The 23,133-nt window shown below is 41.3% G+C and overlaps 1 protein-coding gene across 2 annotated transcripts in view; it reads left to right on the forward strand.

The window, feature by feature from the left end:
• Positions 1 to 231: 231 nt before the first annotated feature.
• efna5b (ephrin-A5b) overlaps positions 232 to 23,133 on the forward strand; it is a 109,601-nt gene continuing 86,699 nt past the window's right edge. The window contains exon 1 of one of the 2 annotated variants that reach the window (XM_026188779.1): positions 232 to 1,456. In XM_026188779.1, coding sequence (XP_026044564.1) covers positions 1,332 to 1,456 — 125 coding nt within the window. In that variant the 5' untranslated portion in view covers positions 232 to 1,331. The remainder of the gene's footprint in view (positions 1,457 to 23,133) is intronic. The other variant, XM_026188778.1, reaches the window with a different exon arrangement.

Genomic DNA, 23,133 nt, shown 5'->3' on the forward strand with positions numbered 1-23,133 from the left:
TTGAAATGAGAGTGTAACTGGAGCCCATGGTCTTCTTTGGTCCGCTGCGTCCGTTTGCATGTAATTAAATTGCGCCGAGCGCACTTATCAAGCGGAGCTGACAACGTGGTGTGGACAGAGTATCTAAAAGCGGTCACTGTCCCAGCTGTGCGCACCTCTTTCCATGTCCCCTTCCAGCTCTACCTTTCGGTAATTGAATTAGCTCGGTTTTAGGTGGGGGAGGGGCTTGGCTTTGTTCGAGAGACGCCCATTCAAATAATTTCAAACCAATGGGACTATCCCCCGCTCCGTCGTAACCAAACCCACTCTCTCACTCGGCGTCTCAAGCTGCCTGCTTGTGCCCTCACCTTCCTGCGTGTCCCGGCGTTTGAAACCCAAACATAAGAAAAAGAGGAAGACTTCATAGCGCGCTCATGGGAGAACGCAGTATTTTTTTCATGCCTGCACGTCGCACGATGGCTTATATATGAGGAGGACAGTTTGGGATGCGACCATAAACAAGCGCCTCCACGGACAGAAGCGCATGAGAAAACATAACTCTGTCCTCCCCGACACCGAGAAGGACTCCTCCCCGCATCGGTCGTGTCACACCCGGTAAATCGCCGGGAAAGGATAACATTATTTTTTTTTCACGCTGGAAACGAAATACCGTGTCCAGCTTTCCCCATTCATTTCTCAGTGACTGGCTGACTGTATGGCTTTAAAAAGTTGCCTGGAAAACATGGACATCTGACGTGCGCCTTACAGCGTCATTGGACACATTGATTCCCCCCTCTCTCTTTTTTTCTCCATCATATCTTGGGCTGGCTAATCCCCTGCGCTTTCGGTTTGGAGTAAAGAATAAGTGTTCAGCAGCTGTCATTTGCCCTGATACAGGCTACATCCAGTAGCTCCCTGCAGGAACACGATCACACCACAGAAGACACTGCCTGTTGTGCTGCGTATTGGTGCCTACATTTGCTGATCACTGTTTGTGCAGTAGATGGAGAGATATTTTGTCACCTTGATACGGATTTGTTAGAGTTGACAACCTTCACCAAATAAAGCTCATGATTCATCTGAACTTTCTCTCTGCGTCAGCGAGAAACGCGTTGCTTTTGTAACTTCACATTTCCTTCGACCCGAAGAAGTGTCATCCGAACTGTCATTAATGGTTTTTCCTTCGTTTTCTATGTTGTGCGCATTTGTATTTGTTTAGTATTCACAAACTGCGCCAGAAACACGCGGACACGTGTGAATGAGACTCATCACCTGTCCCGGTTGAAACGCCCGTGCAACTTGACTGACTAACCTACGCTGAAGAGGAATACGTGCCGAAGTTTGCTGTAGTGATGCTGCAATTGGAAATGGTTGTCTTCGTCTGCTTGGTGCTGTTGATGTGTGTATTTAGCCAGGAGCCAAGCTCCAAAGTGGTGGCCGACCGCTACGCTGTCTTCTGGAACCGAACCAACACCAAGTAAGTGGCTTCTCACCGGGCAGGTTTAACTACGGAGGGACGGCGAGGTTCCTTCTCTTATGTACGAACGACGGCTTTTCAGGTTTGCCGGACCACATCAGTATTTATTCTCCGCAGTGAGGGCATAATGCCAGCATCTGTAGGTAAATGCTACAACCAAGGACAGGAAAAACCCTCTGTCTTATTTTCAGCGCGAGGCTGCTCATAAAAAGCGTACCTGCCGAGAAACTATAGATTAAAACCGTGCGTAACAAGGCCCGGACATAACCTGTAAAGCCTAATGTTCCTTCGCTTTACCCGCTGTCAGTATCGTCCTGATAAGGAAAGTAACCATTTACCCTCTTACAGACAGAGGGACTGTGCCATACAATCAGGATCATTATCTTATGTTCTTTCTCTCCTCGGTGGACTCAAGCTGTGCTTGACACGACCCCACCGGAGCCATTAACACCTGTATCTTATTAGTCTCAGCACAAATCCAAAAAGCCCATTTACCTACAAAATATGGTAATTAATTTCCTCGCTTTTAGATTACATGTGTTTGCTTCATTCGGAAAACTCCAGTTATAGGAGTAACGCCACGAACAGGCCAAATGTCTCAGACCTGTGAACTACGGAGGAGGGCTTCTCTATGTCGCTTGTGCGTTTTGCGTTCAGGGCATTTATGGCTTCGTCACAATATAGAAACTTAAGATACTGATCGTAGGCACAGATAGCCTATATGTCAGTCAGGATTAAAGAATCAATTTTTCATATTTCAGGACAGTTACCATAATGTAATCTAGACGCATTCGGCGATATCAACACAACTAAAAATACCTAAAGGAGTGCTTCATAAGTACAGAGTAACCACAGCAAAAAAAGAAAATGACAGAAAATGTCAAACTCACATTTGAATAATAAAAACACGCAGTAGATTAAATCCGAAGTGACGTTATCGCCAGTTTTGAGAGTTTTAATTGGTCAAGTTTTATTTTTTTCTTCTTTAAGTTGCTCCTTGTTAAATTTGTTCTCGGATCACCTTTAAGGGTTGCTGGAAAATTAAGCAAAATGTTATCAATGTTTCTTTAGTTCATACGTTTAACAGTCAATGTGAAATATAGTTTGTAAAATTACATTTGTGCAGCATTGAACTGTAGCATGTGTGGACTTATTACAGTGAAGCAGTAAATGAAGCATGTCGAAATTAAGCAGCGTTTTTCAGGCTTTTAAAGAAACTAATAACAGATGTTTTGCAAAAATTAAATACAAGAATACTAATTAACTGTGTCATCTGTGAAAGGTTTAATTTGCCTTAGTAAAGAGATGGCTGGTTAGTGTGAAAACCAATAATTTGTCTTCTTAAAATAATGTTCTCCTTTGTTATTCTGAAAGAGACAATGTTTTTCTTGAAATTTATTTATTTATTTGTTACTTTTTTCATAGATGTGAAGATAAATTGTTACTTTAGAGTTTAGAGGACATCTATCTTGTCAAAAAATGGAACAGTTAATGTAACTGTGAAAAGAGGCGCTTTTCACTTTTTATTTTAGGAAAATAAAGATACTTATGTGTTTAACATAATTAGATTCACCAAAACTCAGTTTGTAAGTGAGAACGTAGGTCATTCAAACTCGGCAACTTCAGCAAAGCAAAATGAAAGTTTGTGAGAAGTGCTGCAGTCCTTGAGACTGAAACTTCAACAACGTTGAGTTAACCTCAGTGCACATTGTGGACATTCGTTGAGACAGCATTTCCCACTAAAAGTCCCTTATGGAGTTAAACTGTACAGCCTTGTCTCAGGCTTATTAAGTCTAAATGCTGCTGGTTGAGTTTACAGAGAGATTTCACTGAGCTGCCAATGGCACTTAGTATTTGTTGAATAAAATGCTTAACACAAAGCCATTAATAGCATATGCTGAATTTGTTGCACAACTATTTACGTTCAGTTTGAAATTTGGGAAAACATGATTTATTGCTTGAAACAATTAGTGGTCAGGCTTACAGACGGAGGGCTGACTGTAAGCTTTCTCCTGAAGTCGGGGCCAGTCTAGCGGGGTGTGTAGATTCTCGGCCTGATATACCGTAGACCGTGACTGCTGTGGTCTTAGTCCCTATTCCAGCTTACCCTGGCTGTTTATTTATGGAGCGCTTTCTTCAGTAGAGGCAAACACAATTTTAAGTTAAAGTTTGAGTTAAAGATTTCTGCTGTTGATAGACACACTTTCATTAGTCTGCACATTTTTTTTTCCCCAACAAAACAGTTTTGACTTGACTTGCCGCTCTGTTAACTTGATATCTTCCAGATGTGCTGACAAGTTTCAGTAAAGAAAGAAACAACAAAAAACAAAGTACGGTTTAAAGAAAAATGGAAATATAAGTACATCTACGTTTGATCTTTGATCTGACATAGGAACGCGGAAAAAAGAAACGGTGAGAGTGTAAAATACGGTTGTAGTGATCCGTGTTGCACTTTTACTGTCTTTGAGTCCGCTGTAAAATCACAGAAACGGATAGTTTCTTGCATCTCATCTGTTTCTGAGGCTCTTTGTTGCCCGAGGAAAGAAAACAGGTTTTCATGCTAACACCAGTCACTCTGTTCTACTTACTCCAAATAGAGTTTGTTTGACTCTCACCCCTGCAGGTCTGAGGCAGGAAGCCAGAAAGGTAATGTTAAAAAGCAGTGAAGAAAAGGAGAGAGGCAGAGATGGCAAACGTGTGTTATTGATGACTCTGTTAATAAATATTGAGTCCCTTTCCTCATGCATTACTGTAGAAAGCTGGTGTGGCATGGTAGTGGAACTTGTGTGCGTCTGCCTTTTGTTCTGAGGCTTCCAGTCACACTGAAAGAATTTACAGCGTCCCTGATCACAAACAGACTCATTCGCACGTTACTTTCCAATTGATTTACTGCTATCATCATGTAATTCATCAGAAATGTTATTAGAAGAGTTAATTCCATGTTTTTTCCCCCTATGTTTGAATCAGCTCATATTCTTAGTTGCTGGTATCTGACCACAATCATTCAGGGCTTGTTTTACTACCTAGAGAAAAAGCCATTTGTCGACACTCCTTTTTTGCTCCGCGTGAAACTGCAGCTTCCTCGAACTTGAAAATTGCCCAAGAGATATGATCCATCACACTAACGCTGCTCTTTGAGTTGGGTTTTGTCATAAAACCTCTTTTGCTTTTAATTCATTTAACCAAATTGGATGTTTCACTTCAGTGTGCGCAATGTGCTGTGCTCTGCTTGCTTACTTAATCACCTGAAATGCACAGAAGTAATTCTTCTAGAGAAAGCTTCTGTATGGAAATGCCAGGTGAAACAGCTTGACTCGTAAACTTTGCTACATCTGTTTCTGTCCAACATCAATCAGCCTGAAACTGTCCGCAGGAACGTAAACATGAATTTGTCTGATTTCAAGTGTCATGCCGTGCTAAATGATTTGAGAAAGTCTGAAGTCGATGTAAACGGAAAAAGTGAAAGGGCTCAAAGTTTAAACAGTGAGCTATGCTTTAGTTTCACTCGCTGATATACAAAGCACACTGCGGTAGACCTGCTTACAGACCGTCAGTAACGTAGAACCGGGAGCCTCAGATTGGAAGTTTTTGTGTTTGGAATAAAACGTTCTGCTTTTTTTCCCCGTGAAGTTTGCATTTTCTTCAAAAGTTTTCTCATTCGAAATTATAACTGAATTACATATTATTGTGAAATGCTATTTGTGCTCGCCGTGCCACAGTAATTTCTGCCGGGTGTTTGTGTTGTTCCTGATCTGGGTGCAGGCTGAGGGGGGTTTCCTTGCCGTTTTGTTGGCTTGGTTCCATCGTTGTCTCTCACGGCCGCAGCATGAGACCAAAAACTTGCTAACTGCATTGTTTTTCTGAATAGCACCTTTATCTTTTAATCTCCCTCTCTCTCTGTGAGACATCTAAACTTTCTCTTTTAGTTTTCTCTTTGATAGTTACTCAAAAGAATTTAATTTGGAATATTAGCATTTTTGAGGATGTTTGGAGAAATCCTGGATGAAACCCTACAGTTTTATCTGAAAGACTTCCATTAGTTTGAAATAACACTTCTCTCTGTGGAATCTGTCCCTCTGCTATCTCACTAACTGTCTTTGCTTGCGAGCATTTATTCCAATAAGGGACAGACAGTGACTCTAATGATGTCTCAGCTGTAATAGCGAAGAAATGGCTTTCTCTTCCATGCTCCCCCTTCGTCCTTTCTTCTTCCCCATATCCCTCCTTGCCTTGATCCCGTGCTGCCTCTCTGCTCTCCGTCTCTTTCTCTCTCTCCTTCCTTCCCTTTCTCCCTCTCTCTTTTTGTCTCTTCTTGCCAGGCGCAGAAAATGAATGAATACAATTAGATATTTTCAGAGTCCCTCCACGGTTGATGGTGGAGAAAGACGCGCAGAGGTCAGGCACACTCTGAGAGGAGCTCAGGGAGAGGTCACACACATACGGAGAGGAATAACGAAGCAGAGAGTTGGCTTGCAACAGACAAAGTAGTAACTGCAACTCTCCTTGAAGTGGAAGGTGTTATTAACATAAACAGTTTGATGCGGTTGTGGTCATGCAAATTGCTCAAGGTGATTTGTATTTTGCTGCATAATTTGTAGCTCAACCAGTGAAATTTTCTAACAAGCTGCTTTAGACCTGTATATAGTAGTGTTGCTCCTAGTATTAGTCTGCTTTTGTTGCTGTCTTGATTGGCTCATCTTTGTTTGTGTGTGTGTGTGTGTGTGTGTGTGTGTGTGTGTGTGTGTGCCAGCCAAATGAGCCATAAGGTCATAAAGGGCTTGTTTCCGCTTCTTCATATTCCTGGATACTGCAATAATCACATGTTTCTGCCTCTTACTTCTCATTACCTGTCATAGACTAGTGGGTCATGAATATATGTATTATCAATCTGTGCTTGCATGTAGGTGCATTGATTTATACTAAGGCACAAATGCATAAAGTTGGAAAATCATAGTCTCTACATGCATTTGCCTTTAACAAATGGGAAAATTTTATATTACGTTATCATTCGTATGATTACAAATTCTGAATACCTGTAATTTTTAAAGTCAAGTGATATTGCCCTGTTTTAGTTGCTCCTAACCTCCTCATCGTTTTCATCCTGACTCACTCTGTGTTCTACTCTTTCCTCTCCCTCTGTCCCCCTGTCTGCAGGCTGATTAGTTCTTGTTAATGACCCCTTGCTCTGTCATTTTTTTATGCTTGTGGCATTGGCAAGCACAGCCACCGGCAGAGCTGCAGGGACTGCGAGCGGAGGGGACACAAAGAGATCGAGGCAGAGAATAAAGACCAAAAAAGAAAAATATAGGACTTGATAGAAAACCAGCAAATTGTAATGATAGTGCTGGGCAGTATAATACTTTTATTCAGTTTAAATGTAGTATTTTTGTCACCAGACATGTAAATGCACTTTCCATTTAAATTAGATTTTTTTTCCTATTAACTAGAAAATGAGCCCAGCAGGCAGCAGTCAATGCTTAGTCAATGTGCTTGGCAGAGCAGCTGTTCTTCAGTGAGCAGTGGAAGAGGGGTAGGGCTCTTGGCCGTGACCCTTGTGAAGGAACTATGCAGCGGACAGAAGCAGCCCTGTCGTCGGGGGCGACTGGTCAGACTGTAGACTTGCATATGCTAATCCTGGTGAAAGCACCTTATGACGAAAGTACGGAAGTGTATTTTTATATAACTAAATATACTTTTATATGTTAATATTTTCATCTTTGTCTATAGATATATATATCAGAAAACTCGTGTTTTTTCATTAGTAGATATATATTAATGAGTAGCGATATCATACTGGTAAACTGTAAAATTACCACTTTTAAACGTTATTTACTCCAAAAAGGCAGGATTGCTTTAAAAATAAAACATAATTTCTGAAGCGCATAATTCCCTTGCCCGGACAACCACACATTAATGTCCAGGTAATTGTTTTCACACTAGTCACACCAAGGTCAGATGGTGTGCTGAAACACTGCTATCAGCTGAGTGATCTACTTTTCAGCCCTCATTCAATTGTTGGCATTCAACCCATGGGGGAAACAGTCTGTATAGTTGTACTTGGAAACAATAAAGTATTTACCAGCTTATGCAACTTCCACGTGTGCAAATCTTGGTGCAAGACTTATATTCTGTTATGAAAATGTAAAGACAAAAAAACCTTTACCCTTTTTTTTTCTTTGTTGCCTTTGTACTAGATGCATTTGTTTTTTATTTGCAGACTGATTTATTTGTTTGTTTGTTTTTCCGCGCCACTATCGCAGGCCTCTCTGGCTAAAATTAACCAAAAAAAAAAAAAAAAAATCTAAGTTGTATATTTTTTTTCCTACCAACTCTAATTTTTTTCCTCTTAAAGTGAATTCATATCATCTGAATCCAAAGTGTACTCTTACTGTGAACACGGCAGGTTAATTTATGGTTTAAAAGGTTAAATAAACATAGAACTAAGAAGAAAATATGTATAATGCATTTTAGGAGATCAAAAAGAGTGGTCAACGGGAATAAATGATCACTGTAGTTCTAATGAGGGTTCAAACACCAATCCAGAAAGCTCGCGCGTTTGTTACGATTCTCATTCGCGGCTGAAAATGGCGCTTAACCATATCCGTCTTCACGTCCTCTGCGCTCTTCCATAAGATGGAGGCCTACAAGCAGCTGTTATAACGCTCGGTTGGTCTATCCCCCCCTGACCAGAAAGGGGCGCTACTGAGAGAGGTGTGATACCTTCTGTGCCCTCTGATCTCAGTTGAAAGGAGTAGTGTTGAAAGAAATATATATATCTATATTGGTATAGACCAGCACTTTCTGTTTTCTGTGTTTGACCTTGTTAGACTCATTTACTGTAAACTTCATATTATTTTTACAGGAACTACACGGATACGTGTGTAAGGCCAAAACAGCTGATGGGTTTCTTTAAGAAAATACATAAATAAATAAATAAATGTTTTCACTTATTTTGTCACCCGTCACTATTTGAACTGGAAAATGTAATGGGAGCGATTGAGACTGTTCGGGTTTTTTGCCAGGCACATTTTCCACAGATAATTCCTTTCATGGTAGACTGGCTTCGGACTGTACGCTGCCGTTTTCCTTATTTAACTTGGGGTGCTGCGGGGGAGTGACTGGATGTTTTTCTAGCTGGGCAGCAGTGTGGAGAATAGATCCCAGAAGAGAACACATCTCAAGCTTGTGAATAAAGACCTAATTGACAGGTTGTAGCCAGTTGTAAATGACTCATGAGGTAATTCATCTTCACAGACAGACTGAGAAACACACAGTTGGGTTGTAAAGTTGTGTGGTCTTCTTTCTCTTTGGTATTGACGCAATCTTATTGATATATTTGCAGACTTTTACAGCCCCGCCGCAAAAAGAAAAATTAGAAAATATAAAACACTGATTTTAGATTAGGACGGCGTTAACTCCTTCACCACCTGTGATTATTTTAAAATGGCTGACACAGCCTGTTCTGCTTTCAACGAGTTCCTTCTTGTTTACATTAACATGGCCATGAAAAAGTGGACTAAATATAGGTCAAAGCACAGAAATGTAAGCAAACAAAAACAAAGTCACACAGTGCTGTTTTTCACTTCGTTAACTCTGTGGTTCTAACAAGACATGACAATAATAAGCTAGCTGCATTAGCTTGTTTGAACTGACAGTAGAGAAAAATACTAGCAGCCAGTGCCCCCCCCCCCCCAGCGCTGCACTGCTAGACTGAAAGGCAGCCATTGTTCTGCTCTCTCTGTCCACTCCACATAGCCAGGGCTGAAAGTAGCGCATGCCTTTTAATCGGAGGGGGAAAAAAAGAGAGGCCAAAGGAGAGGAGTGAGGGAGAATCACATGAATGGCAAGGAGAAAGGGAGCGCGAGCAGCTGAAGTAGTAGTATGCTTTTGGACAGAAAAAGGGAGGAGAGGAAGAGCATAATGCAAGTGCCAGACACTGCTGGGGCTGCTATGTCGTAGTAGTAGCCAGGGGTGTCACAGTGTTTGGAAAAGAAAAGATGGCATTCTCTCTTATTTCCAACTGCCCTTTCCCCATCTTCTCTTATGTTCTTCCCTCAACACCATCCGGCTCATCGACCCCCCCAGTTTCCACCCCCCTCAGTTCCTTGTCTGGCTTTGCCACATTTTAAAGATGCATGCAGCTCGCCGGCTGTCTCTGTGTCCTGGGTGGCGGCTGTGGTTGGTTGGTGGTAGTTCTCCTGGGGCTAAACTCTGGGTCTTCACCCTGAGGAGATGTTGTCTTTACGGTTTGAGTTTAGTGACACTGGGGCTTTCTTCCACAGAGACGGGATTAATCCTGCTCAGGTTTAGACCCCTGCTTTTGTTTCCTCTGACACTAAAGACTCCCACACACAGGGTTGTGTTTACTCGGGAGTTGGTGCTGTGCTACTAAGTTGCATCTTATTCTTAACTACTGTGACACATTGCACGCTGTGCCCTTGAAAGTGCATTTTCCACTGCAAAGCATGTATCACAGTCAGAATGCCAGGGTGTGTGCTATGTAGCAGCTTAATGGAAGGTTTCGTTCCAAAATGGTAGATATCTGCTGTGGCGACAAATTGGTACAATAAGAGCGAGTCGTTTTTGTCCTTAGACGTAAATGTACTTTAGAAGCAAAGACTGTGATGAATAGTGTGGATAATTACGCATGATTGTAATTCAAATAGTAGATATCTAAATGTGAAAGAAATCTCTTCATATTTGTCTCTAGCTGCGCCACCTTGGAGTTTAATAACTCTAAAAACAAATGAAAATGATCTTTTAGAGATATCATTCTGCATTTCTCAAACTTCTGGTCAAGATGAAGTGCAGTTTATCTTTTTTAAATCACTACCTTCTACTACTACTACTACTACTACTACTACTACTACTCACATTAAAGGCGTTTTTTTCCCAGTCCAGGCTTTTTATGAGGCAACAGATGCCGATGTTTGATCCAAACTTTAAGGAGAATCTAGAATCAAGCAGTTAATAAATCATACTTTAAAAATGTGTAACACTGAACCAAGTCTAGCATCCTCCGCTTTGATGGCTTTGATGCTCAGACGAGTGTGCGTTTTGTGTCTTTTGGCGGTATCTTTCTGTTTACTCGCATGCCAGTGGCTAGTTACTTGTGCGCATGCTCGAGTTTCTGTTAGCATGCGTGGTTATCCTGAGACGACCTCTGCTTCGAAGCCTGCTTTAATGAAGCAGCAGAAACGCATACCTACTACTACGGCAGAGCGCAGCACTATTCTTGACCCAATTCTCTGAGCCTGCTCCTCTGAGAGCTGCTTGATAGTTTTCCCATTTTGTGAAGTTGCATTGTGTTGTGCATGTGCGCGCTGCTTTTTGTTTGTGTGATGGTTGGTATTTCGGTGTGAAACTGTACTGAGTGTGTTTTTTTTTTTTTTTTTTTTTTTCCCCTGAAGAGAAAGTGATCGATCCCCTGAATGTGTGATGAAACCCATCTTCTCCCTCTTCCTCTCATCTCTGCCCAGCGTTGACTGGTCTGGCTTATTCTGAACATTATCCCACAAAACCAAATATGACACCCCAAAGAACATAGACCGACGCGCACGCATGCACGTTTACCACTCCGATTTAGGCGGGTAGTTCATTATTTCTTTAGCGAGGTTCAAGTTGCAGGAGATGTGGTATTTAGTCTGCTTGTTTATTTTCTTCCTTTAAATCAGCAAGCAGTGAGGCTCAGAGTGCAGCAGCCTTTGAACCGCGGCCTATCCCATGACTGCAGCCCTGAGTATTAACCCAGAGCCACTGAGAGGCTTAAAAAGCCATCAGCTCATTGTCCGGAGACACAAAAACCCCCTTCCTCTAAAATCCCCCCACCCCATCCATCTCTTCTCTTTTCCTCCTTCCCTCCATTCTTAGGAATGCCTTGAGCTGGCCTCTGCTGGCATTCATATTAATCAGTTTTAAGGGTCTAATGAGATAAGTGAGACTTAAGGGGAGTCCCCAAAGTGGCCTAAGCCCTCCAGATAAACAGAGGTGATGAGCGCTGCCTATGGCTACATCCTCAGGAGTGTGTGTGTTTTCTTCAGGATAGTCATGCATACAAAAGTTTTTAATGTCCTTAATCTCACTGTTGAGCTTTGAGAATCAAAACAATACCAAACTGGATCAGTCATCACTTGCCTCATAATTGTAGAGGTGATAATGGACATGGGTTTTGATGCTTTGTTGGCTGGGTTCCAGAATTTTTTTTAAGGTAACTTCTTCCTACGGGCATTTTTTTTGCCCTTAACACATAGCTGCTTTTGTCTTTCTTACCTTGCCTCGTATCTCTGAAATATAGGACAGTTGGTTTACTCCCGCTCTTTTGCTCTTTGTGCCATATTGTCCCCTCTTTCCTGTCTCTGGGATTACCAGATCTTTAACTGTACTGCACTGGGGTCTTGGGATCCCGCTGAGGTGACCCAGCATGCCCACTGTTAGCATTAGGCTCCATGTTGTGGCTGCAGCACTTGAGTGACAGTTGCGTCCACACTCCACCTCCCCCTGGTTTTTGGGGATTTTTTTTTTGTTTTTTTAAAAAAAAAATCTTTTTTTCTTTTTTTAATCCGTAACCTAGCCCCTCCCACCTCTATGTCTATTGTTCGTATGTGTGTGTTTGTGTGTGTGTGTTGTTGTGACACTAGCCAGAAACATGGACGTTTATATATACAAGACCCGTCAGAATCGAGTTTTGATTTTAAAAAATGAATTCTTTAGAAAACTGTGATTACAGCTACTTGGTAAGAACAACCTTCTTAGGCAAATTAGATTATCTGTAATAATCTGCTTCAACTCCACGTGTAGAGTTCTGTTAGAGTGCTGTTAAACTTAAATATTTGATTTATGATTTTATTTATTAAATTATTTCCTTTACAGTTCAGTTCATTTTTATTTCAAACATGTGCCTTCACAATCATTACAAAAATTCATTCCACTTACATACAGACACTTATTAGTCCCTACCCCCTCAAATTTGACCTTTCATTGATTTAATTTTCTTTTAGCCTTAAATTAAACAAACAACATATGAAGAAAACGGTCTTCTTTCTTTTGCACATTTGGGTTCTTGTGTAACAGATGGCCTGGTTGAACTATACAGTAGAACTACTGGGAGGCGCGACAAGCCATCAGAGTTCAGTTTCACCTGCTGCTCTGCTCCTCAGGGCCGTAGGACCCCACGACCGGAGACATTCCAGCCAGGATTAGTGCGTTCATGGCAAACGGAAGCACAAATAGGAGGGAGTGAAGTGGCTGTTCACTCTGCTTTTCTTTTTTTTTTTTTTTTTAAGAAGCAGAGGAGCATTTGGCCCGCCTGTTGCTTTTAAAATGCTTCTAAAATTTTATAGCATCACTGCTTTGTGTCTTTTTGTTTGTTTAAAAAAAAATAAATCTAAATATCATTTTTGCTTCCGTTCAATACAGTTTAAACGGTTACATTTTGCACATATTTAATACAGAAAACATTCTTATTTATAAAATATTTACAACAAAAAAATTTACTGTTTGATCAAGAGAAGTAGCAGCTGCTGCTATGAAATTAAATAATTAAAATAAATAATTGTGTTAATTCCAGTATTTTTTTTTTTTTTAATTTCTTTAAAAATTGAAAATATATCTTATTTACATTGAATAATTGCTCCTTTATATATACGTGTGTGTTTTGGGGGGTTTTTTTTGTTGCAAAGTTGCCGTCTGTTTAGGATTCCTTTCATGGAAATGCCTGAAATTTTGCAGATGTCTCAGTGGTGATATTTTTTTATGAGGTACAGAGTTGTGGTAGACCATTAGTCCGCGGGAAATGAGATGCCTCATATTTCTCCTCTATTGGATTAGAGTGCGTGCTTGGCTTTGGGTGGAGTGATGAAATATTCATTACTATTTGTGATCTCTAAGAAGAGTAGTACTTCTAAACCTTAGCACGCGATTTCATGAAAACTCTAGTACAGGTAGCATGTTTTAAGCCTGAAGGCAATGAAAGGTTGTCTGCTTAACTAATTTCACTGACCTTTCACAAACTTTCACAATGGCTACCATGACCAGAAACCTTTGTTTGCCTGTTTTTTGTTTTTGTTTTGTTTCTTTTAAAATAAAGGCTCATCTCTATATCCATATGTTTTAATAATCCTTTGTTTGTATAAGTGCATATCATGATAACTCTGCCCCTGGATTCTGGCTTTCTCGTCAACAGGGTGACAGGTGTCATTTGCAAGGCCCGTGAAGGTATCTGGCTTGTCAATCTGTGAGCGGCATTGGGTTTGCAGCAGCTTTAATAATGCAGTACAGTCACACTTTCCATGTCCTTTCTCCGGGATGTAAAGAGCTGTACTTACATTAGGCTCAGGTCAGATTGTGTCTACAGTCGTACATTAGCGGCAAAGCTTTCCTGCCTGTATCACTGTTAAGAGGAACATGGCACGAAGATGGCTGAATTATTCACACTCATAATCGGCCTTTATGTCCCGCTGCCAAGCCTGACCCCACTGTTATTCTAGTGCATAATTGATAGTGCTCAGAAGTGGAAAAGTTAGAAAAGCAGAAGTAATGTGAAGCGAAAGTGTAGTCAGGCAGCACAAGATGGGGAAAAGGGGGATAGAGGGATGGAGGTGGGCCCCTGTAGGAGTTTTTACTCTGAGCTTGTGTTAGCCTTTACGGGGCTTAGGCCCAGCTAGCATGAGGATCGCGTGTGTAGGCGAGCCAGACTAGTCTTTTGAGGCGGGGGCCAGGATGAGGAGGATGAAAGGAGGTGGGAGGGAGAAAAGATGGGGATCCTGAGTAACAAGGCCTGACGCTGAGCCGCCCCAAAATGTGGTCATTCTGCGTTAATCTAGTACTTCAGTGTGGGCAAATATATTTTATTAAACTGAATTTAATTACCAAAAAAATTATGTATTTTATTTATTTTTTTCTCCTAAATTATTTTTAAAAAAAGAGTATCCACAATAGTTTTATTATGTGTCAAGTTTCTAATCATGGGTTTGGATTTGTTTGGCCCTAATCCACCTTTTTTTTGTTTTTTTGCAATAGCTGCTTGCTCAGACAGGTAAGACAGGCATTGACATCACATTACAACCATGTGATACTATGATCAATAAACAGCAACCCCAGGAGAAGAGCAATGGCTGGCTCAATTCCAACAGTTAAGAGAGGCCATCTATTGAGAAATCGATTTAGTCAACCTCTTGAAAATGTTTAAAGACAATACTCAATAGTTAAAAACACTATTCCATATATTATTTCAATTAGCTGCAATCATCATTTTCAGTTCCCAAAATAAACTTTTGCCTGCTTTTTATTTTTATTTTTTAAAAATTAGCAATAATCAGTAATATATATTTTCCACCTCATTACACAATTGTTCTTTGTTAATCTGCTTAAATAAATTGAACTTTTTTCCATGGAAGTTTGTATGTTTCAGGTGTTAATACAGCCTCAGGTGTAGTCTGTTTAACACCTCTGTGACCCTTAACAAAGCCTGACTAACTGCTGTCTAGCTCTAACTTTTGTGTTCCATAACAAAGCCCTTTAGCTTTTAATAACAGCACAACCCTGCCAGTGTCAAGAGAAACCTGAGATAAGGTCCACATCAGAGAGTTGGTGGGAACAGTTTAATCCGCTTCTCGAAACCAAACCAATGCACAACAGGCAGGGATCATGTTTGGCAAAGTGGCCCGCTTTGATGGAGGGATCGTATGGTGTGAGTAGGAAGAGCGGGGAATAATGGAGGAAAAGAAAGACGGATAAATGCCGGTAGTCTTTTACGGAGCTGTGAAAGAAAACATCTGGAGAATAATACAGGGAGTTGTACAGGGCGTGTGCTAATGCTTACTCACACAGACATTCACACGTAATGTCATAGCAGTATTACATGTTGTAGGTTCATTCAAGTTCTTGCCTCCGATCACAGTTTTCACGTGTGCAAATAAATTGCCCAGATCGTAGTGAGTGTAATTTTCACCCCCTCAAAATAAAGAGACTTCCAGTATTCTCTTATCTCTTATTTTCCAGGACTGATAACGCTGTAGTCGTGCCACACATCTCGTTAAAAATTTAAATGAAAGCATTACGTCAAAACCCTGTTTTTGGTCAGCATCAGTTTTGCAGTATGTTAGGTAGCATCTTTCACCGGAGTCGGTACAATGTGGCCATAAAGCCGTCGAGTGGAAACATTAACAGCGATATGTCTCAGAAACTAATAAAACCAATTTATGAGTGCACTTAAGGCCCATACACCTACTGGAGCCATTCTATAAAGATGCAGACAGAGATTGTACCAAACTCTCCCCAATTACCCACATTTAAAAGTAATAAATGTGGATCGATAAGTGATAGAGGGAGGTTAATCTCTGACTTACCCAGTTATTTCCAATTTAGACACTCCTTTTCAAACTAAAATTGCAGCATTTACAAGCTTACCATTGATTTGTTTTATTGTTTTCTTCCTACAGGCTAAATGCATTGAGCTGTTTTCGCTGTAGTCTTCCAGAATTAATGTTCTTGTCTTTTGTAGTCTTTAAAAAAGTGTTTAAAAAGAGAATTGCCGATTTCTTATTATAAACGAAAATTGCAGGGAACAAAATACTTTTTGGTGTAATGATTCCTTTTATGTGCTAATGACTCGTTTATAAATTTCCCATAAGAGGAAAGAATTTTAATTAAAGGAAACTTAAGCAATCTGCATCACTGTATTTGGTAAACAACGCTGCTGCCCAAAGGCGCCGAAACGATAGTTGCAGCCCTCTGTGGTCATTCATCAGTAACATATGTGAAGAGGTCAGTGTGCCCAGTTGAGCTCATATGCTTACTTATGGGCTCAGTGTGCCAGTATGGGAGTGCTATTAGCACAGGCAGGTATGGATTAGACCCCTTTCTGTCTCACTGTGATGTTCACTGAGGGAATCCTCCTCCTGCAGTAGACGGGACTCTCTCAGTTCTCTGTTCAGACTCGGCTTACAAAGCTCTACACTTTCACTTTTAATTTGAATTGACAATTTATGCCTCCAACCTGATGAGACTGCATCCCGTAAATCATTTCTCTGTGACCTTTTACACATTCTGTCCTAAATGAGCCCCGCCCCCCCAAATCCCCCATCGGCACTAGTGTGTACTGCTATTAATATGATATAATAGCTTATTATGGTGTCGCTAATTAGATTGTACAGCAGTTAGATGTGTTATCATTCTGCTGTGCCATTCGTTGCTCCAAAACTGATCTGCTTTTACATAGTTACATGTAAATGTGCAAGTATTCTATATATTTTAAGTGTGAACGGAAACTATGCAGAAGTTCCTGCATGTGATTTCTTTATATTGTACATCATGATGAACCCTGAGAGCTGCTGATGTACTGTCAAGACAAACGTCTCATCAGAAAATGCAACCGTCAGTGCCTGTAGATGGCATTTAGTTTAAATTCACACATGGCTGATGGAGGATGAACTGCAGTCTGTTTGATACATTTGTTTAAACGTGTTAATTAGGAGTAGACTTTTGTCTGTAGCCAATTAATTAAATGCCACGGCAAAACTCAGATTAGCCATGCATTTATCTGCTTGCAAACTATATTTTGATGTATGAGAATTTGATTTATGATTGATGCGGAGTTCTTCGTTTGCCATTGCTTATCATTTGGAGTATTAAATCAGCACTACAGCTGTCAAAATATGAGTTGATTGTATCTCAGCTCACAGTTTTCAACCCCCACCCGTTTTCCATCCCCCCCTTGAAAACAACAAAGAGAACATTACTTTGGTACAGTACACGCTGGTATTTTACTGAGTGTGTTGTGCAAATGTTTTACTTCCACATATCTGGACACAGAATAATTCCCCTCATTCTGTCTTTGTTTTCTCTGTGTCTCTGCTGGTCTTTTAATTGTGAATTTTTCTAGCGTTTTACAGTCCAGTAATGATTTTATAGCAGGCTGTTTTATACCGGTGTCCAAACCACCAGCCTGTGGGAAGATTTAGTGTGTAGACGCTGTTGGGTAGTGAGCTCTAATTGGAAGGTCAGGGGGACGCGTTTCAGAGTAGCGGGAGATCACCTGCCTACTGCAGATTTAAAGGTTATCCAAACCCACCTGCAGACATAAAGATGTAATTTTCTTGTTATTTCTAAATAGGGAATATTGAACGCTGAACTCATTTAAATAAAACAATTGTGTTGAAACTTGCTGTAAACATTCAAAAGATGCAAAGAAGCAATTATCACCTTGTGGCTGAAGTTGTATGTTTGCATATGTTTGTTACATGTTGTGCTAGTTCAAAAAGGTGCGAGCACGTATTCTTCTTAGCCGTTTTCACACTAGGACGCTTTTCCCCCCCGTTTCCTTCTTGAGAACAGCTGCCCCTGCTTCTGCGTGGCATGCCAGGAGTTAACCACAACCTAGGCTTGGCTAGAAGTCTGAGGCGTCTGTGTGCTTGACACTATGTGTGTGTCTGTGGGGCTCCTTTTCTGCATTTCGTGCCACATTTCGTGTCTATCGCCAGCCCGTCTCTCACGCTTGCCTGGTCCCGTGTCGTTGATGGGGTTTGGGTGGAGTGAAGGAGGGTGTAGGGAGGAGGGTGGCCAGTAGATAAGTGATGTCTGGCGTACATTGCTGATGTAGGCGGGGGTAATGTGGGCCACATGGTGGGCATACAAAAAGATATGTCTGGGTGATTCTTGGCACGCGATGTCTGCATAAACACAGCACCCACCTCTGACATCGGGTGACATAGAAAACTACGGTTTTTCAGCTTCCAACCTGATTGGACATGTGAGAGCTGCATTGTGCACCTGTTTATATCTATGTCTGTTAGTGTGTGCTGCGTTTTAAACTGTGCATCCAAGTGTGGCTCTGTGCTTTTCCACCCACCCTTGGTAGTAACACAGTTATTGACAACAGAAGGAAAGGTGAAGGTTCTGCAGACAAAGAGGCAGAATGTGCTGACCAGAGCATCCAGTGACAAAGGGACTGGGGAGTGTGGGCTGAGACAAGGGTGCACAGAAAGTAGATGCACCATAACAGCCTGACTCAAATGAACCAACTTGGCTTCCTGACCAACACTCCTCTTTTATTTTTTGTATTTTATCTCATCCTTTCTCCTTCACTCCCATTCTGTTTTCTTTTTTCTCCTCTTTTTTTTCAGGGGGCAAAGGGAATTGATTTTTTTTCACCCCCCCCTTCTTTTATTTAATACCCCTCTGCCACTGCCTGCCCCTCTCAGCTCCAATCAATACAGTATCTGCATGCTCACTGGGATAAAATACAAGCACACACTATATAACGCTGTGACAGTGGGGGGCTGATGTTTCTCAAACCAGCGTCCTTTTGTTTGTTCATCCTTTTACCTGTCTTCTATTGTGCTTCTTCTTTATTATATTCACTTTATGTGCCTCTTCTGCTTTCTCGCCTCCCTCTTTGCACAGTGAGGATATAATGCAGAAAGGTGAGAGAGTTAAGAGATTGAGAATGCATTTACAGCTCCCCTCTTGTCCTGTGTGCCTCCTTCTCCTCCGCCGCCTCCTAGGGCAGGTTTGCAATCAGAGTCCGAATGCGTGTATGTGTGCTTGTGTAAGTAATGAGTCATATTGGGGTCAGTGACAGTGAACGCGCACAACGGCGCACAACACCATTATAACCTAGTACCCTGCCTGGACATGGTCTGTGGGTGTATGCGCATTTTAAGGTTAACATGTTTGCGAGCAGGTTAAACCATACGTGCAGAGCTGACTCGATCTGCATTCGTCTCTGCTTTAACCTTCTTTGTCCCAGCTGAGCTTTGTTCCGAGAGAAACAGCCGAGCACATGTACGTCCAAGCACATGAACACTTGCTAGAAAAGCAGGCAGTGGGACAGGGTGACACACACTTGCAAACACACTGACACCTCATCCCCATCCCTGTCTCTTTGCTTCTCTTTCTTTCTGATTGCTGCTCCGCTATTTGACTATATTCAGCGATTTCGAGGAGCAGCATTGAGAGCTGTCATGCCCAGTGTGGAGCTCCCATGCTGGGCTTGCTGTTTCCTAGAGCTCCCCTCTCTGATGACAAATGACCTGTGTCTCTGGATCAGACACTGGAAGCTGCTGTGGGGGTGGGGTGTGGGAGGGATTAATAGTGTAAAGCGCTCGGTTATATGAACTGAATTTAAAAAAGGTACTTGTCGAAGGCAGTAAAGGGGGAAAAAAGACTCACAGACATGGTTTGACCCATATCTGGTGAGAAATGGAGCCTTTCATGTGACAAGGACCTCTTTCACCTTTTCTGTTTATTGAGTCACCTTTAAAATGCACAGAGTATATTTTTATCATGAATTATGTACGTAAGACATTTGTGGTAGAGCCTGTTAAACAGGCTTTAATTACACAAATATTTATCTAATAACAGAAGCAGGTAGATACACCCATATCTGTGTACAGTACAAGTACACACAACTACACAGTTGCTTATTGAACATTCCCAGTAGCCTGAATACACTATTGTAATTTCTACAAAGAACCTTGGATATTCATGAAGAAGAATACAATAGGTTCCGGTTAGACTTTTGGCTTAAAAAAAAAAAGAGTAATTTAGTCCCATTAGAATGACTGCTGATTTGAGACACTATTATTTCTGTGTAAATGGCCTCTGATTCACCACATGTCACTGGAAGGGGCAGCCCAGGAGGGGCCAGGGTGACTAACAGTTCCTCTTTGTTCACACCAAGGTTTTCAACAGGCCTTCAAGACCTCCTTTTTTTTTTTTTTTTTTTTTTTTTTAAAACAGAAATGCTTAATTCATCCCACATGGTTCCCTATTCCTTCGTTCACTTTTCAGCTTTCATTGCATATATTTTCACGTTCGCGCGTACACATCACAGATTGTACCTGTGCACACTCACGCCTCGAGTAGTCGTTTACGCGTACAAACAAAAAGAGATACGTTTACTTTGATGCACAAGCAAACACCTTCAGCCTTGGCTCCTGTTTGGCTGTACCTTCCTCAGTCAGTCATTCAGTGTTAGATCGTGCTGATTCAGACACTTGCTTACAGCAGCATCAGCACTGAGGGCTACGGCAGGCAGACACCATACAGAGCCACGTAGACATTATGGTGTGTGTTTGCTGGGAGTAAATGTTGTATGTGACTAAGCATTCATCAGGTATTTGGGGTAATGCGGTATTCAACTAGGAAGTTATTTCCACGGTCTTTCTTTCAAATTATAAGGCCAACCTGTCTGCCCTTGTGAAATAAAACAAAGTGCCATAAAAGAGAAGTCACAGATGTGACAACCAGTGTACAACATCAAGAGATGAGTGCTCTTGATGTTGTACACTCACCTGCTCATTTATTGCAATTTACCTCGGATGAAAGCATCAGTTAAAATACGAAATTTTGTGACAGATGGGATATGACAGGCATTTCACCATGGATTCCCCCCCCCTATTGATTCTAAAGAAAATTGACCTCCAAAATTAACTCCGTGGCAAAGTGAATTAACCGCAGGCTCAAGGGTTCAGTTCACCCAAATTACAAAGAACACATTTCCTCACTTAACGCTGAGCTGCATCTAGTGATGCAAAAAGTTTTAATTAGAGTTGGTTTTAAATAATCTTTCTTTAAACTTCTGTTTTTATCCCCCCTAAAGAGGCAATTCTAATTTAGTTTGTTTTGCTCCCAACATTAAAAAATACTGAAAAAGCAGAAGAAAAAAAGACATCTAAAAGCTCTGATAAATACATCGAGAAATATCTTCACGACTGCACACCTGTAGAAGTTGTGTCTGTATAACCACACTGTACAAAGAATAAACAAATACTTTTAAAATAAAAATTCCGTGAATATTTTCATTTGCCAGAAAGCACAACACACAAAGTGCCACCAGAAATTTCATGTAACCGCCATTTTCCTTTAAAATAGTAGAAATTCTCTTTGGTAAATGTCTGAAGTTTTCCGATTGTACTTGGTAGGTAAGTTCTTCCAAGCATTTTGGAGAAGCTACGACAGTTTCTTTGTGCTTTTAGGAAGTCTCAGTATCTCCTGTCTCTTCGTGTAATCCCAGACTGACTTAATGATGTCGAGATCAGGCCTCTGTGGGGGCCAGACCATCTGCTGCAGGACTGCTTGTTCTTTTTGTTACTTAAGATAGCTCTTTATGACTCTGGCTGTATGTTAGGAGTCGTTGTCTACTTGGTGAGGAATAAATTTGCGACTGATCACACGCTTTCTTGCTGCGAGTGCATAAAGGATAAAAATGTAAAGACCTAAAATGGCTAAAACGTTATCACATGTATGTTTCCATTTTTCATGTTTAAAGGCCTGTGTGGTGGATGTTTTTCTATGTGCTCTTTTTAGAGATGAACCCCACTGACAGTTGATAATTGTGTGAGCGCCACTTTGGATCCTTAGTTCCTGCTGTGGCCTCAGGGGTGGGGGGTGCCCTCCATAGATTAGACACCATCTGTTGGCTGGCATTTGACAAGTACATTGCCCTCTGGCGCACAAACACACAACTGTACACATAACTATGTCACTTATCTACATTTTCCACATCATACTCTTGTTTGTTGCCTTTCATCTTTTCCTACATTCACCTTTGTTTTATTGTTTTCCATTTCCATCATCTTTCCTGACTTGCCTTTTCCTTCCTGTGACTATAATTTATTACTGCCATCATTCTCCTATTTTCCTCTACTTTCATTACTTTCTCTTCTTTTTCTTAATTCACTTTATTGTTCTCCTGCACTGCTCTCTGTGTCATTTATCCTCAACTCTCAGCTTTCCTTCTTACCTAAATATCTTGCACGTCTGGTGGGAGTGTTTGGGTGTGAAAGACTGTCATTAAAGAGATGCCCCCTCTCTCCTGCTGGGTGTAATCATCTATGAAAGAGGACAAATTAATGTTACCACAGCTAACACTGTTGGCTTTGTGTGTGTGTGTGTGTGTGTGTGTGTGTGTGTGTGTGTGTGTGTGTGTGTGTGTGCGTGTGTGTGTCACAGTTTGAGTGGGCCAAGATACCAACATGGCCCACTTTTGTTTCACCCAGCACTCCCTTCTCAAATACTCAACAAATCCTCCTTCAAGGTCACAGCTACTCGGACCAGACTCATTCTCTCTGTCGTGAGTGTGTGTGCGCGCGTGTGTGTGTTGAAAATCACATGACTCTTGTGTTCTTGTGCCTTTATGAATAGCGCTCATTCTCTGCTCAAACACAGACATTTTTTTAATTCTATTTTTCAAACAAGCAAATAAACCACAGACTAATTTCACAGGAATTAATGCATTACTTAAACACGTGCCAGCTTGTATGTGAAGAAGTGAATTTGTGTCAGCAATGTGTTTATTTTTTTTACTCTGTTGCTGTATAAGCTCTCTTTTTGTCGGCATTGTTTGTGTTTTTCCTGTGTATGTGTGTGTGGCATCTCTGTTTCATCTTGTCTCCTGAGGTTCAATGCTCCCTGGCTATTCTGAAGGTCAGAGATGACACCATGGGAGAGGGGTCAGTCATCACTGCCACCCCTCCATCTCCTCCTCTTTCCATCTTTCCATCTCTCCATCTTTCCTTTCATGTATTCTTTCCTCTCTCTTGGTATGTGGACTTTATTAAATTTTCCTCTGGGTGGGTGATGGAAAAGACAGGAGGGGATCAGGGGAGTCATCCCCTCTGCTGCTTTCATCTATCTCTCTGCTTTCATTCCAGCATGGGGACTGTGGTTGTTGGGTC

Source organism: Astatotilapia calliptera, chromosome 12 (assembly GCF_900246225.1).
Source record: "Astatotilapia calliptera chromosome 12, fAstCal1.2, whole genome shotgun sequence".
Lineage (NCBI taxonomy): Eukaryota > Metazoa > Chordata > Actinopteri > Cichliformes > Cichlidae > Astatotilapia > Astatotilapia calliptera.